At 37.7% G+C, this 16,206-nt stretch overlaps 2 protein-coding genes across 2 annotated transcripts; one reads left to right on the top strand and one right to left on the bottom strand.

Moving 5' to 3' along the window:
• Window positions 1-8,265: 8,265 nt before the first annotated feature.
• Window positions 8,266-10,178, top strand: LOC108150476 (degenerin-like protein unc-105). Its single transcript, XM_017278671.2, has 8 exons — window positions 8,266-8,499; window positions 8,770-8,923; window positions 8,977-9,180; window positions 9,240-9,388; window positions 9,444-9,574; window positions 9,631-9,781; window positions 9,836-9,949; window positions 10,006-10,178. The coding sequence occupies exons 1-8, from the start codon at window positions 8,266-8,268 to the stop codon at window positions 10,165-10,167; spliced, it is 1,299 nt and encodes a 432-aa protein (XP_017134160.1). The 3' UTR covers window positions 10,168-10,178.
• Window positions 10,179-10,223: 45 nt separating this feature from the next.
• On the bottom strand, window positions 10,224-14,456 carry LOC108150475 (protein yellow). The gene is made up of 3 exons (XM_017278668.2): window positions 14,381-14,456; window positions 12,641-12,921; window positions 10,224-11,580 (listed from the first exon to the last, which is right to left on the bottom strand). Exons 2-3 carry the CDS (start codon window positions 12,903-12,905, stop codon window positions 10,484-10,486), a joined length of 1,362 nt encoding a protein of 453 aa, XP_017134157.1. The 5' UTR covers window positions 12,906-12,921; window positions 14,381-14,456; the 3' UTR covers window positions 10,224-10,483.
• Between the last annotated feature and the right edge of the window lie 1,750 nt (window positions 14,457-16,206).

Here is a 16,206-nt window from a genome sequence, read left to right as displayed (position 1 = left end):
TTAGGCCTTGTCGGTCTTTGTGTTGTTGTTATAAACAGACAACAAGTGAATTGTGTGGGTTGTCGCCTAAATATAGATCACGGATCCGATACGGATACGTATATATAAAAAGTATATACGTATATGTGTGGACTGCTTTTTATATGTACGAATTCGCGGGGCGTTGGTATTTGTTACGTAACGTCGATTTTCAATCAAATTTTCTCGTATTTTCTTCCAGGTTTCTTTGTGGAAATTATCAAACCGGTTACATAATCTGAACCGGTTATTGAACCGGTAAGTGTTTTCATCTAATTTATTTGATTTCATTAAATTTTTATTTGTGTATAACTCTCACTACAAGTCACTCACTCTACAAGGAATTCTTGTTAGCGTTTCAGATTTTGGAGCACGCGTTCGGATTAATTAAACTGCTATCTCGATAAAGTGGCGTGTTCTAATACGACCGATTTGCGAGATCGCAATGATTTCTTTTAGTTAGACTCGGATGAGCAACGATTTTCGACAATCCACACGAAATCGAAAATTCGATTCGATTCGACGCGAACTTTCAACGATTGCGTTATTTTTAAAATTCTCGAAATTATTTCGAAACACATACATACTCTGCTAAATGTATTTGGTTGATTCGAGAAGCTTTTTGGCTCATGCTACCTCATGGCACACATAGATATATAGACATATGCATACGAATATATGTTGGCGATCTCTTTCTAATGTCTTTGGTTATTTTTAAAACATATTCGAAATATTTCGCCCATGTATATGTATGAGTCGACAACGAATTCGAATTCTAATTCTATTTTCTTTTTAATAGCATGCTACGCATTTGTCTCGGCCACACAGGTATTTGTGTATGAAATCATTTGGCCAGTAATTCGAAATTGCTATTACAGCATTTCGAGCGCACTTTGAAAAACAAATTTTCACTTTTGATGAAGTAACATCTGGCTGTCTTTTCCTGACTGTTGACTGATCTATATGTTTTGAAGCTTTAAAATAACTGTCATATGATACGATATAGGAGTTATTGTTAAATCTGTATGCATTGTTAGGATTAGAAAATAAACTTTAGCTAATAGTATTTATGTTCCTTGATTTAATTGTCTTAAATCCTTGTTACTTCACTTTCAGATAGTTTTTGGTGATATTTTTATTAGATCTGTTACACAAGAACCTGCAAATAGAGTTCCATGCATATCACAAATCAAAGTACTGCTTGAAATTTAGCACCTATAGGTTAGGTTAAGTAACTGAAGTAGTTCCTAAGTAAGATCGTTAATTGTAATCCATTTTGATTCGATAATCCGAGGTAATCCGAGTCACTGTTCATATTGTCACAGAGTTTTCATAGATCCTTTTGCCAGGATCGCGGTTATCGCACACACACATACACTTTTCTTGCATTCGCGATATTTATAAACGTATATATTAATGTAGTAATAATTATTTTAGGTTTATGCTTTTTGACAAAAAGGTCAAATTGTTGCTGCTGCCACCGCTGCTGCTGGGTAATATCCAAAAATCAGAGTTCACACATCAAAGGTGTTGCACTTACGCGCTCGAAAGCCGTTCTGAACCGTGCAACCGGTAAACTTGCCTTTTATACGGGGCAACTTGATACCCATGGATCCCGTAAGGCCCCAAAAGCTTTTCGATTCGGCGTTCGGTGTGCGTGGCGCTGTTTCTGTTTCGGGTTTTCTTGCTCCCTTTTTCGGTCTAGCACTGGCTGCTCTGGTTCCTCTTCTTCAGCAAGTGGGCATTTCTTTGGGAGGGGGAGGGGGTGTTATACGTATGAGCATATGATGCAATCAGGATCGCTGCGAAATCGAGAGAGCCGAAAGCTTTTTCTCAGCCGATTGCGTGAGCTCTCTCGCGTATTTCTCCCATGAGTCGAACAGTAAAATCCATTTCAATGACAACTTTTCCGCAGTGAAGCAATTCTTCTCCACCAAAATTCCTCTCTTTTTCTTTCGGCGGGGAGCTTTCTTTTTACTTATTTCACATATCATTTCTAGACACACACACACACACCTGCGTATATGGGGGAGATCTTTATTTGTTTTTCTCGGTGATCATTTTTCGCTTTTTGTTCTGGTTTTGGTTTTTGGTCACCTCAATGCCAATTTGATCTGGCACCAATGTGGGTGGAAAAAAGGGGGAAAGCAAAAGAGATCAGTCGGCGCTATGTGGGCTTCCTTCTAATCGGCGATCACTTTACGATCAGTGGCTAAACAGCTGTTCGAGGGGTCGATCGATTGGCACAACCCAAAACCCAGATCCTTCAGACTTATAATTGATGATGCTGGCATAGAAAACTCTTGTCTGCCAAAAATAAAGATTTGAACTTCAAGAAAACATCGAAGAGTCAGAGAATGCGAACAGCCGCAAGGCACAAAAAAACACATAGTTGAAGAGAAACTCGTTCTTTAGATATACATATGTAGGTAGCCAGAAAAATGTCACATCAAATCAGCGTAGTCGGCGTCCTTCAGATCATTGCATTGCGAAAATCTTTAGCTTTCAATGCTAAAACCAAATGGATGTTGTACAGATACAGATGCGACTGCAAATACACGTGTATTATGAAACCCATGTTTAAACGATTTGTCGGGAATTTATCAAATGCAATACAACTGACAAAGAAAATTATGATAAATGCCAACAGAATTGAAATTGTCCTGCCCCCACCCAAAAATGTGTCACATTCCGACACAGAAATTATTCATAATTTTCAACAAAATTACAAAATTACAAGTGCAATATTTTTGGCACATACGAGATGCAAATAATAAAAATATTAAAATACATTCATTGTAAGAGATCCGACGAATACCTTTCATAATGAGTTGAAACGCTCAAAGCATTTCAAATTTAACAAATAACAAAATGTAGCGGAAAAAGAATACGCAAAAAGCAACAACGCATAAATTCAGACAAAAACAACTTTCAAACATTTTTTGGGAATATTTATAGTTTGAAAAAGTTTCAGTTCTCATTCAAGTGTGAGTGTTTTTTGCCTTTAATTCTTGGGCTGGGGATGCTGCTCTCAATTCGTTTCTCACATATAATATCATAATTTCTGTTAGGTCTCTGAAACAAAATCTGTGACATTGTCGACCAGAATTGTGGTCGAAATACGAGCAAAACATAAAATAGACATTTAAAAAATTTAGCAAAAGAGATCGAAATATTCTAGGATTTATTTTTCATTTATGCAAGGCAATAAGTTAGGTCGGTTTAGAACATATAGCTGGAAAACCCATCTACATGTGTTTAGTATTTTTAAAAAATAAACATTTAGTGGTCATAAATTATGGATCTCCCAGTGGGCGGCTTAAATTATTGCAGATGATTCCTTCGCATCCTTGCAGTTCACAAGGCAAAAACAGCAATCCCAATTTGTATTAAAAAGCAAAAACACATTTTCGTTTTGAGTCATTGACGCAAAGCAATTTTTGCATTTTAGTGTCAAGATGCTAATGCTTCTTCTTGTGTATTTTGGCACTGGCGGCCTCCCTCAAATTTTTTCAGGGTGGTGCAGGGTGGTTGGGTGGTGCTTGTCTACACGAGGCAGCAACAATTATTGCTTGCAATGGGCTATTTCAAAGCTGCCGCCACAATGCGATGTGCGAGGTCCTTCTCCGCATCCGCACCTGCACCACCATTACCGCCAAAATCAGCACCACCACCACCACTGAGCTCAACCCGTTGTCGCTGCCAAATAGATGGCACTTTGAATGGCACATTTTGGTGTGTAGATACGAGGGGTGGCTGTGACACAAACGCAGATCACGGGGAAGGCGCAAAACACGAACCGCTTACGTAGTGCGTATACCTGAGCCCCCAAGTCGGTTAGTGGATCAACTGCAAATGACTTTTCTATACGTCTCCTGTTCACTTGCACGACAGATCATAAATCATCGTTTCCGATGGCCAGCTCAAAACTTATTAGCATATTAATTAGCATTAATTATCTAGTGCTTTTTATTTTAAATTAAAATAATATTTATTGAAAATGTATTATTGTACTTTAATGGACTTGTCTTGGTGCTGTTGTTTTTCAAACAACATTTTTAAAAGGCATAAAAACAAAAAAAAAAATTGTTTCGAAATATATTTACTTGTTTGAAATGCAAAATATTATAAAACGATTATATATTAATGAAGCAGAAACTGATTAAAGATTAAACCAAGCAACGGATCAAATTTTTTTTAAAAACATATATGCGAATGACCTAACTATAGGCATTATGTTAATAACAGACACGAAACATGTAACAAGTTTGACAATTAACTAACTAAAAACAATTACTACAACAAACTACTCTTAGAATAATTTAATAAATAAATAAGTGTGTATGCCAAAATGGTTTTGAACTTTGTTTCTGAGACGTACTGTATCGATCAAAGTAAAAGTCTTGGCTCAAAAATGGGTGCAAATGCATTCCTTTCAATTGTTTCCCGCCCAATCGGTTTCTTTTCAAAATATCAGTAACCCTGCCCGAATTTTTTGTTTCAAGTGGTATTCCCGAAAAATGCTGCACAACCAACTGGTTCATATATGAAGAATGAAAATATTTTAAAAACGCCAACCGTGACCAAAATACATACATATTCTATAGATAACTCTCGTCTAAATGCATTGGAACTCATCCAAATTGTCGATATAAAAATATCCATCGTCGGCCAGTTGCTCCCCAGTTCCCAATCCGCAGTCCCCAACCCCCAAACCGTAATCCGTGATCCTCGAGCGCCGATCGTCGGTCAACGTTGTGCATTCGGCGGCATCTGCACCGCATCTCTGGTGCACCGATCCGCGGCGTATTTTTGCCATGCCCACACCCAATGCCCACCCGAGAGATCTCTCTTAATTTCGCAAAAGATTTAAGACTCAGCGAGGTGGTGAGGACGCAGGAGTGGGCAGTGGGCAGGGGAGGTGGGTTGCCAGGTAGCACATGGCATGACAAATGAATGAATACTTCCTGCATTACGTGTGGGTTATGCAATTGTGGTTCTGGCCATCCTTCGAAATATCTGGTAATTGAGCATCACGCCAATTCTTCTCGAAATGGAACGATCGAAGGGAAACATGACATTTGCACTTGCAACTGTCAATCCTAGAGTTAATATACTCGTATACTAAATGTGTTCATAAATTGGCGATGGGATTCTTTGTTTTTTGATTGATCACTTATAGGGAAAACATTAAAACAAATATTATTCTTATATAATGCATAAAATTTGAATATGCATATAAAAAATTGGTTTTATTTTATTTATTTATTAAATTTTTTCCTTAATATTTCGAAAATTAATTCAGAACTAAATTAAATGGAGAAGAAAAAAAAGCAGGTAATACTTACGGATATTTTAAAACATTGGAAAAAAAATTTTTAAGATATGTAAAATTTAAATTTGGACACTTTAAGATGAATTTATTTGCTCTTGATATATTTTGTAAAAAAATAGTTTCTTTGGAAATGAAAATATTCAATGGATCTTAAAAACTATAATTTTTTGGGGTGCATAAATTAACTTTTTTATAAAACAAATATTTAAGTATTTTCTTAAAAATCCGATAATAGTAGAGAAACCTTATCTAAGCATCGAAGATTTAAATTATTATTTAAACTATTCATTTTAAAAATATTAATAATAAATAGCTATAATTGAAGAAAATAATTTCAATTTTGGAATATCAACCAATATTATAAATTAAAATGCTGAATATTAATTTAACTGAATGTTATTCAAAAATTCATTTTTAAAGCTATGATATCATTTGGTTACACTATTTCCATCGTGGTAAACATCTTGTGGATCCTGCCTAAAACCAAAATGTTTATTTTTCTAATACACAATTTTGTTTAGATATTTATGCAATCAATAAAACAGAAAACGTTTTCCAGCCCTCAACTGGGTGTTGATGTGGACCCGTGTGGTCTGAAATGATTAATTGCCTTGGCTCAATTAAAAATCGCACACGCATAATGCAAAACCAATCCGCTGAATATTTCTCTACTTAAAATTGAACTCATATTTGTGTGTAGATGCCATCTATCGCTTATTAATTAGGCAATCCAATCGAATCATTAAGTATTAGTCACTGATGTGTGGAGCATTAAAAATTATTTCTGTAAGCATTTGTCACCCAATTAAAGCGACTGCAGCCAAGTAGCCAAGGCAGCCAACCAAAGAATCGACTATATAGCGGCCATACTTTAGAACTCAAGTGCAGCGAATTGCAATAATCGAAGTCTATATAGCGACGAGACTTTTATTAATGATCAGTGAAAATGGGAAATGAAATTATTTTCCATTCGGACGGTGGGCAATTCCCCCCTCTTCAGACGCCTCTGCGCGTAATGTGTGTATGCGGTCTGATTAATCATGTACAGCCATATAGACAGCATGGAAATGAGTCAGTACCGAGCCGAATGTAAAAGTATTTTTCGATTTTGTTTTTAAAAATTTATGAGCGACAAGCAAAGTGTATTTTTAAAACATATTTCATACTCCACAAAAACGCGAGGGAACAACATATGTATGTGGGTCGGATCGGATATGTATTTTAAATTTGAAAGTTTTAGGGGCAGATATAAAAAAATAATGAAACGGCAGGTAGAGTTCTTCATTTATGTATCTGGTGTAGGACCTCGTACTAGTTTTATATATGGTGGATTCTCTATATACCTTGCCAGCATACCTACTAAATCTAAAAAACATTTCATATGCGTTTAATATAGCCGCCGCTGTGGTCTATATTTAAAACAAAAGCTATTTAGTTGCGAAGAAGTTCAACACAGGCAAGCGTTCTCCTCGCTCTACTCTGCAGTTCTCTATGTATACGAGAGTATCTAAAATTTAAAATTTACTAGATACACACTCGCACACAGGGACCGCGTCCTGGGCACTAACTATACGGATCCACGGGCGCAGAACGCATACGCCGTGTGGTACGCGGACCGACAAGTCCGTCAACATATCTCACAGATACAGCAGATACACAGATCTGATGCGATCGTATCTGTGTCCGACTAGTAAAGAAACACTCTTTTTTTCTTTATTTTTTGCCGTGCTCGTCAGCACGTCCATGTCCACGTTGTGTTGGTGTTTTCATCTCATGAAATGTTTCAATTTGTCTATTTTTAGTAGCAAGTTTCTTTTTGTTTATTAGTTCTTCTATGTTTTTTTTTTTTAGCTTTTTTTCTGCCGTTTTTCTTTTTTGACTTTCCCAGCATGTATATAGGCGATTATATAGGGGTTTGGATATATAGCAGTGGGTCGTTTTGGGGCGATGTTTCTGCTGCTCTGATTTAACGTCACAACTGAGGAATGTCTCGTACTATTTTTCTCCTCAATCTGGCTGGATCCACCAAGCATTGTTTGTTTGTGCCACGAAAGCTTCGGCTATATATCCCGATGTGTTTATATAGTTTCCAAATACATGCCTTGCTAATGGCTAGGTGTTTTGCATAGATTTCGCTTTGGCTGTCTATATGGTCAAACTATGGCCGTGCGAGGTGCTTTGATCACAGGCTAAGGTATCGCAAAATGGGTCTTTATATAAGGCTTTGTTTTGACTAAGATATGTTTTTTATGTGTTTAAATAGGATGAGTATATTATCACTTAGTTCAAAGCAGTAATCATTAGTATTATGTATTTGCTCATCAATAAGATTTATAATTGTTCCTTTTTTAATTGGTTTTCTCTAAATAATTTTATTTAGCTCTGTAGTCTGTATTAAATTTGTTAAGGAATACAATTTCTTAGGTATTTATAACTTTATTTCGCTAAAGTTAAATATTTTATTTAACCCAGGCAAAATACTAAGCCTTTTGTTGTAAAGTTTTCCATAAAAACCGCATATCAAACCATAAATTTGTTTACATGGCGCTGATTTCAGTTGTAGATACAGGTACTTAAGATATGGCGTTGCTATCTGCACCAGGCATACACAATTAAAAACAACATGTTTTGGTAATGTTACGCTTAGATTCGCGGTACTACAATGTTTTGCAAACAATTGACATAAGCACCATACACAGGGTCATATACATGTTCATACACATGTCCTGCTTGATAGTGTCCATCGATGGGAACTTTATCGTTACCACGGGACGTAAATCAATTTGAGGTTTATCTTGACTTGCTTATCTTATCCTGAACTCGCGCAGACCGCGTTCCCAAAGATATTGGCCCTCAGCCATGACAGAAACTGGTATCCAGCAACCTCACTCGAGTTTCACTTTCCGCACGCCATGGGTTACTGGTCGGAGACTCGGGCCTGGCTCTTCCGTGATCCAGCCAAGCTCATCCGCTACCTGGTGCTCTTCGCCTGCTGCATTGTGGTCATCGTCCAGCTGTACGAGTGCTTCTCCAAGCTCTACAACCCGCCCATCTCCACTCATTCCTACTACAGCCTAAACGAAACCATTGAAATGCCGGCGGTCACCATATGCCGGGAGCCACCCTACAAAGAGGAGGTCCTAACAGTGAGTGGTTCAAGGATATAATAATTGGTTATCCAAATAAAATAAATATTCAATAGAGGGGTCTACAGAAATCACATGAGTTTTGAAATTAATTATAAAAGTATCTAAAAGTATGCAGTGAAAGAAGGAACGTTGTCTTTCGTAATAAATCCATCAGACTCCCAGTCCCTAAATATATTGTTGCATACTTTTGGACACCTTTATAAGTGATTTCAAATGAATAGTGCTTTCTGTTGATTAAATTAATTAAATCGACATTTTTTCTTGTAGAGACTTTCCGGTGGTGGCTGTCCTCATCCAAAGTATGCAACCTGCTGGATGAACTATCCCTTTGGGGAGATTTCCCTGGAAGAATTTTTTGAAAATAGCACCCATGATATGGGCGACACTTTTGTATTTTACGGCCTAAACGAAGATCCAAATAGTAAGTTAAATTGATTTGTATTCTATTAAACCTCTTCATCACTTGATGTTTAGATGTAGAGATGAACACCAGTTTACACTTTTACATGGGTCGGTGCTATACCCTTCGACCCAAGGAGCCCGCCAAAAGAGTATCGAAAGCAGTAGGTTACTCCCTTATGCTGGAACATTCCATGGCTGCCACTTCCACCAGCGATGTGGATACAGGTGCAGTCGGCTGGCATGTTTTTATACACGATAAAAAGGAGAATTTTACAGGTAAACATAAAAGAAAATAAACTCCATGAATGTCACCTTAATTAGTTATCCATTTCAAGAAGTCAACATGAAGGGTTCTGGGCGTGTGGAGTATGTTTTTGTGGGTGTCAATGAGGAAATAGAGATTAAACTGCAAACCCAATACTTCTCCAATGTCCAGACACGGGAAGAGGATTGTTCCAATGACGAAAATTACAGTGACTTAAAGGTAGAGTCAGAAATTTTAAATATTTTAATAAATTTAAATATTAAAACCATTTCAGTGTGGTGAGCAGTGCATCTGGCAGGATTTATCTGATAATATGCAGTGCTCTGGACCTTGGATGCATGACATTGCGAATGAACCTTGTAACGATTCTGTTTCGATGAGGAAACTAATTTCGGATTATAAGGAGTACAGCTACCATGTTTTTGGTAATTTTTTATTCAAATCATTTTTTTTTTGTTCAGTGTATACGAAAACGAGGACGACTTTGACTGCGACTGCATTCAGCCGTGCCAATCGAGGATCTACACCACCTTCATACAGAGCCGCAAGGCTTTCAAGCAACCAGAGCCCCGCACCCAAATCTATATATACTACACAACCAAACTGATATCGGTAGGGGTTTACCTTGATGCATGGCACTTTCACTGAACATGTCACCATTTGCAGATGATTGAAGAGCGTCCCAGCTATGATACCACCCAATTCATAGCGGATGTGGGTGGTTCCCTTGGTTTTCTACTGGGTCTGTCTGTATTAGGATTGATTGGAATACTAGAACACGTATGACAAGGCACCATTTTCAACTAAATAGTATTTTGTACACCATGCCCTTTCAGATGACTCTCTTTTTCTGTGGCGGATTCATTAAGAGGATGCAGCAGAAGGAGCAGGACAAATTGGCCGCTAATTCCGAGGATGGTCAGTCCCAAACCAGCGATGAGACCATCGATATAGCCATTGCTTATAGAAAAAAGGAGAAAAAGGAAACGAAGTATTGAGTCAAGAACCAGCTGGCTTGGTTTTCCATTATTGGAAGTATAAAAAACTATTCAAATACACTTCTTATATTTAATCAACATTACGAACAGCGTTAAAGTTTTTTTAACCTAAAACTTAACATAATACAGATGCACTCAAATAAAAATATTTCGTACCATTAAGAAATCAGAAAAGTTTTTAAAACGGCCCGTTTTTGCTGATGTTTTCAAATTTTCCTTAGAATTTCGTTATTAAGGCGTTTTAAAAAATTGTTTGAGTTGCAGAAGTTACGAAAATCTTTCTTTCAGTTTGATACTTTTGTACAGCACTGTGGATCTAGATCCTAAAGCTCATCAGCAAACACAAGCCAGCAAATATCAGGGAACTCAAGTTACTCAAAGAAGCAGCCGAATTTGTCTTCACCTTGATGTTAGTGTTTAGTATATCCCCAAGCCTGTTGATCACATCCGGCAGAGGGGAAGTTCTAATTTCACAAGCCGTGTTCTTAATAGCCTCCTGAACACTGGCAGTTAGAATGCGGAAATTAATCGAACCTGGATACAATTCATCGTAGATGAAGACGGGTAGCTGATTGGAAAGAACCCATAGACGCTTCTGGTCATCCACCTTGACGTCACTGGGGAAAATCAAGGTCTCGTTGCTCATAAAGATGCGACTCTGAGAACTGTGGCTAAAGTCGGTGGCTGTGCGCCAGCAGGCGACTTCATTTAGATTGGGTAGAGCGTAGAAAAGGACACCGGTCTCGGGATCCAAAAACTCGGCTCCTGCCTGAGTGTTCGGTCCCCTCGAGCCCAGCACCTTGAACTCCCGATAGATCATCGCCGAGGTGGCCAGGCTTTTGTTTCGCAGTATCCCCGTGTCCACCGAGAACTCCGCGGTGGAGCAGAGCGGATGGAAATACAGTGTGGAATAACCCGTTTCCAAGGGTTTCGACAGTGCCAGGCCATATAGACCATCATCCCATTGGAATTCAATGCCATTGATGCTGAAGTTGCCAGCCATCGGATCCGGGTGGAAGAAATGATGCTGCACACGCCACGATTCCTGGTCCTTCCACGAGTACACCACCAAACCAGGACTGCCCAAATCGGCGGCATATGCGTAGGTGTTTTCACAATCGGAGTCCTCCACCGCTAGATTGGCCAACAAAGATCCCTGCTTCAATTGATCGGCGGGAAGAACGTGACGTCGCAGCAGATCATCATTGTGCAGATCGTAGACCAGCAGCTGGGCTGCTCCGTAGATCTTGGTCTGCTCCAGAACTCCCGAGATCCGAGAATCCAGCACCCAGAGGCGTCCGCAGCGATCGGCTCGCACCCGGAACGGAGAAACCAACTCCGGTTCGGCTTCTTGCAGATTGTGAGCCTGCCAGCTGGGGAAAGGCTTCAAGGCGGGACTCTTGCTGGAAGTATCTGTTGGAAAATAAATATTTAATAGTTATTTATCTTATTTTTTTAGATGCTGTTAAGCTAAAATATATATCTTGGGAACTAATAAATATCTGAATTTCTAGAAATTGTTTTGATATGTTACAAATGTGGTAGTTCTAAAATATATAATACAACTTTTAAAACATTTTATTGTACTTCATATTTTTTTTTGAGGTTTTAGAATATATTTCAAGGTTTATTGATCTCGTTGTTTAACAATCAATTCATTTGTTGAACTTGTATTAAAATTTTGGTCATTTGCATTGCTTTTTGTTTTGAATGCCGCTAATTGGATGCTCACACATTTTGTGTGTACATTGTTTAACTGTTGGTGAGTAATACGCACTGAAGCTTTTCATTTGCACATGTCTAAACTGATTAACGGGCTAATAAGCTGAGATTGAGTTGTGGCTTAAAAACAACTGCCCACTTGCCTTGTTGTGAGGCAGTAAAAGGTAAGGTAACTTTATTTATGTACTAAGACTGATATGCACTGTACACAGGAATATTAAAATAAGCATAGTTTAGTTAAGCTTGTTTAGGATGGAAATTTTGCAAAATAAGAAGTTGTTGAATACAGCAAAAGTTGTTTTTAACAAAATGTTATCCTATATATACTATATATTTTCCAATTTTTAATAAGTAAGTTTAAAATAAATTAATTTCAAGAGTATTTCCAAGATTGTGTGAACTGGCTATGACCAAATGTGAGTGTTCATTATAGACTTCGCAGCCCCCACACTGAATATATACCCAGTATGCATTGACTTGTGGTGTGCGGTTGTTTTCAGACTGTTAATAACGCCAGCGAGCGGAATTATCATGCTAATTGCCCCGCAAGTGCGAACGGAAACGGAATTGTTTGGATGGTCAAGTTGATCAGACAGTGCCGTCAGACGCGATCAAAAACAATTGCTGAGCTGTGAGATCCGAGATTTGCGATCTCAGATCAGTTCTTGGCACACATAGTGCAATTGCCAGCGGCAATTATATTCAAATCCCATTGCTGTGACAGCTGCAACAATGCAACTCATGCGCTTACCATTAAAATCAAGGTAGGCCAACGAGGCCGGCACTCCGGCCCGCCATCTGGGCAAAGTGACAAAGAGTCGGTGGCCGGCGACCTCCAGGCCAAAGGGTATCACATTGGCCGGCTTGAACTCGCCCCGCTCGATGGCCGACCATCTCTGGTCCGCACTGGCGTACTTGAAGTCCATTTCCCGCCACTCGTAGGCCACGCGCAGATTGTCGTTTCCCAGGGCGACCACCGCCCACAGGAGAAGCAGTCCAAGACTGGCACGCAGCATGGCTCAAATAAATTCACTGAAAATAGAAAAATCAATTAAATCCAGCTGCCCAACTCATTAAAGCTTCCGTTAAGCCGCAACGGCCTTGTTCAAGCCATAAACACAACCAGATCAGACACACAGAAAAAACCAAATTCAAAACAATTTAATGAGGCCAGATTTAAAATACATATTCATTTCGTTGGTTAATATGAGAAGTGTTTATCCGATATTTTTTATTTGAATGTTTCTTTTAAATTTCTTTAAAATTATTCAATCTTCATAATACTACAATATCGTTTGTTGGAGCTGTACCGATTTTTAATAAATATTTTCTGATCAATTGGTTACTTTTCACTTAAGTATTTTTCCCCTACATTTTTTCTCAGCATATTGGCTTATTATAAGGTTCATAATCGCTCAATTTTGTCACTTGGCCCAGCCTCCGCCGCTTGACTTGGCCTTCTTGTTCTCGGTGTGAGTCACACTTTGTCTTTGGTTCACTCAGTTATTTGAAAGTTGTCTTTGGTCTGTTCCGAGTCGGCCGAATTCTGGCTAAGTTGCCAAACAACAAAGATTTTTTTTCTTGTTAAAAGCGAGTCTTGAGCTACATTATCTAACCAACAAAATCAGAACGTGTTCAAGGAAGTTCAGCAACAATTTTCATACCCTATCTACATATATATTTTGGGGTTTATTTTTATCAGTTGACTGCAAAGATATGTCAAAACAAAATTTAAAAAAAAAAAAAAAAAACATGTTAAATAACGTCTCTTGAATATCCATCGAACCTTTTTCCATCTTCAGCACCTCCTAAGATGTCTGGCACCTAAATCAATATTGTACTTTATTTTTAGAGTATGTGTACGATCTTTATATCTCCGTGCTCAAGACCCTCGACCTCATCATCAAAATTCATGTTGAGTCTCGCAATTCAGCCATTAGCATTTCAATGAGTACTCTTTGGCTGACCGCCGTTCTCTTCGATTGTTCCATCAAATACATTTTATTTATGATTTGCGCCTTTTTTTTGATGATCAACGTTTTGTGCTCGCATTTTTCAAGTATTTTTGGTGAGTCAGCTTAAAAAAAATGCTTTCTTAAAGTGTTCCCTTTCTGTTTTTGATTGTGGGCGTTTCTAACCAGTATGTAATTAAAAGTGTTTTTTTAATTATAATCGATCAGGTTTTCCCATTTTTGCTATTTTTATTTGCCATTACCTAACACTTTAGTTTTATTTGGTTTAGCTTTGATAGTTTTTTGTTTATTTTTTGTTACAACCAATGGGGAATGGCTTGTTGGAGAGTCACTTTTCGGCCGACTCCAGTTATGAAAACTTTGTCAGTTGTCTGAATTGAGCAGAGTTGAGTTGATCAAAGTTTGTGTTTTGAATCTTTCGTTTGGCCCTGGTTTCGGTTTTATGACCACCGAGTTTATTTGATTTGCTGAACAAATCTTAAGCAAATGTCAACAGTTCGGGTCGGCACTTAACACACCTTTTTTAGATCACGAAAACAGCAGTCGCACAACCGCCAACGTCGAGGCTCGAAACGAAACTAAAAGTCAACCGAGCCGACAGTAAAGTCTTTTTGAGACCGGTCTGCGTGAGTGGTTCCCGCTCCATGCGGCGTCTCTCTCTTGGAATTCGAGTGAACTTGAATTAGTCAGCCGTTAAGACGGTTTAGCGCGCTGGAAATGAATTAAAGTAATTTTTGGCACGCTCCCTGGGCTAACCCACAAATAATATGCATAGCTCCCACGCCATGGCGGTATTAATCCAGCCATTAAAATCTACAGCTGTGGCCCTGCGTTTGACAAGCCCCTGAAAATAGTCCCACACTACTTACAGACATCACAGGCCTACTGTTTATTTATGACTGACCCATAAACATGAAAAGATATTAGACAAGCCCAAGTCCATGTAATTATCCCAGTTTACTTATGTACTTTAATCAATACTTGAAATTAAAACTCAATTAATTCGTTTGATAATCATCGTTGAGCGACCTTTAGAAAATTCCTGGTTTATTCCATGAATCAATCGACTTCCGATTGTCTTACTAGCAGAGTGAGTGTCTTAAGTCGAATAAGGATAACCCCATGAGTCATCACTCGAACATTGAAAAATTATACAAATAAAACGTATATGTTTAATTCACACCAGCTTAGATTTTATAAATTTTACAAAAAATTATCCAGTTTGTTTTATTTTGAAAACAACCCATCCAGAAAAATATCAAGTAAATTCATTTTGAGTCGATTTATTTAAATTTTAATAAATTAATTTCAAATGAATAGAGAACAATCGAAACATTAAACTAGAAATATGATTTTTATGCATTTTTGTTTTTCTAATTGTAATTTTTGCTTTTTATTTAGTTTAAAATAATTTAAACAATTGCTTATATAACTTGCTGTATGCTTACTTTCTTTTGTTTTTCGTTTTGGTAAAAACATTTTACGTACAAGAATGCTAAATATATAATTTTTGTTTTCTTTCCTGGTCTTTGCATCTTTTCATTTTCATTACAACATTAAAAATGATTTAACATAGGCAATTTTGTTGGTTTTTGATTTTATGCATTTGCACTAAATATTGTATAGGCATTAGCTAAGTATTTGTGTGATTATTTGTTGAACGAACAGAAATGGATAAGGGAAAATCGATTTACTAATTCCGTAAGCTGTAGTTAAGAATAAATGCAACAAAAATGGTTCAAAGCTTATGAAAAATATAAACATAGTACAAATTTATATTTGTTCAAAGATTAATGAATAAAAAAAACTTTGGTCGAAAGCTTCAAAGATCTTTGGCAAAAACAAATTCTTATTGTTTATTAGTTTTAAAATTGTTCGATCTTGAAATACTTTCCCAAAAAAATAGTTGCAACTATCAAAGCATTATTGATTAATTTTATATTGATAAATGAGTAAATCAACACTAAACAAGATGTGTAAACAAACTTTGTTGTTAATCTCTTTCGGATCCATCTTTATTATCCGAATATCTGAGAAATGGTGCGGTCGATGTGGATGGTGATTCTGCCGCCGGATTGTGTGGATTGTACAAGACGCATATGCATTGCGATTCGTCTGACATCGAAAGTTATAGTAGTGGGGTTATGCGTGTGGAAATAACGTTTGAGTGGTTGCAAGACAAGGACCGAAAAGTCCAACAGTTAGCTCGATAACTGTGATGTGCCATCGCCCCAGAGTTACAATATACTGGACAAAGCCGTATATTTGCTGACTTAACTCCGGCACATCGCCTGCGTCCGTTTTCGAACTTGTACTTGTTGTCGGAAGGCATACTCTTCTGGGC

Source organism: Drosophila elegans, unplaced genomic scaffold, assembly GCF_018152505.1.
Source record: "Drosophila elegans isolate 14027-0461.03 unplaced genomic scaffold, ASM1815250v1 contig_814, whole genome shotgun sequence".
Classification (NCBI taxonomy): domain Eukaryota; kingdom Metazoa; phylum Arthropoda; class Insecta; order Diptera; family Drosophilidae; genus Drosophila; species Drosophila elegans.
The sequence above is the reverse complement of the archived record's forward strand: the minus strand, read 5'-3'. Positions and strand labels throughout refer to the sequence as shown.

What these genes read in the sequence shown, in the direction of transcription:
- LOC108150476 (XM_017278671.2), top strand. Translation starts at nt 8,266, where the DNA reads ATGGGTTACTGGTCGGAGACTCGGGCCTGGCTCTTCCGTGATCCAGCC. An exon ending in TAAAAAGGAGAATTTTACAG is followed by an intron (nt 9,181 to 9,239) that starts GTAAACATAAAA and finishes ATCCATTTCAAG; the next exon opens with AAGTCAACATGAAGGGTTCT. An exon ending in AAAATTACAGTGACTTAAAG is followed by an intron (nt 9,389 to 9,443) that starts GTAGAGTCAGAA and finishes AAACCATTTCAG; the next exon opens with TGTGGTGAGCAGTGCATCTG.
- LOC108150475 (XM_017278668.2), bottom strand. Translation starts at nt 12,905, where the DNA reads ATGCTGCGTGCCAGTCTTGGACTGCTTCTCCTGTGGGCGGTGGTCGCC. An exon ending in GGCCTACCTTGATTTTAATG is followed by an intron (nt 11,581 to 12,640) that starts GTAAGCGCATGA and finishes ATTTTCCAACAG; the next exon opens with ATACTTCCAGCAAGAGTCCC.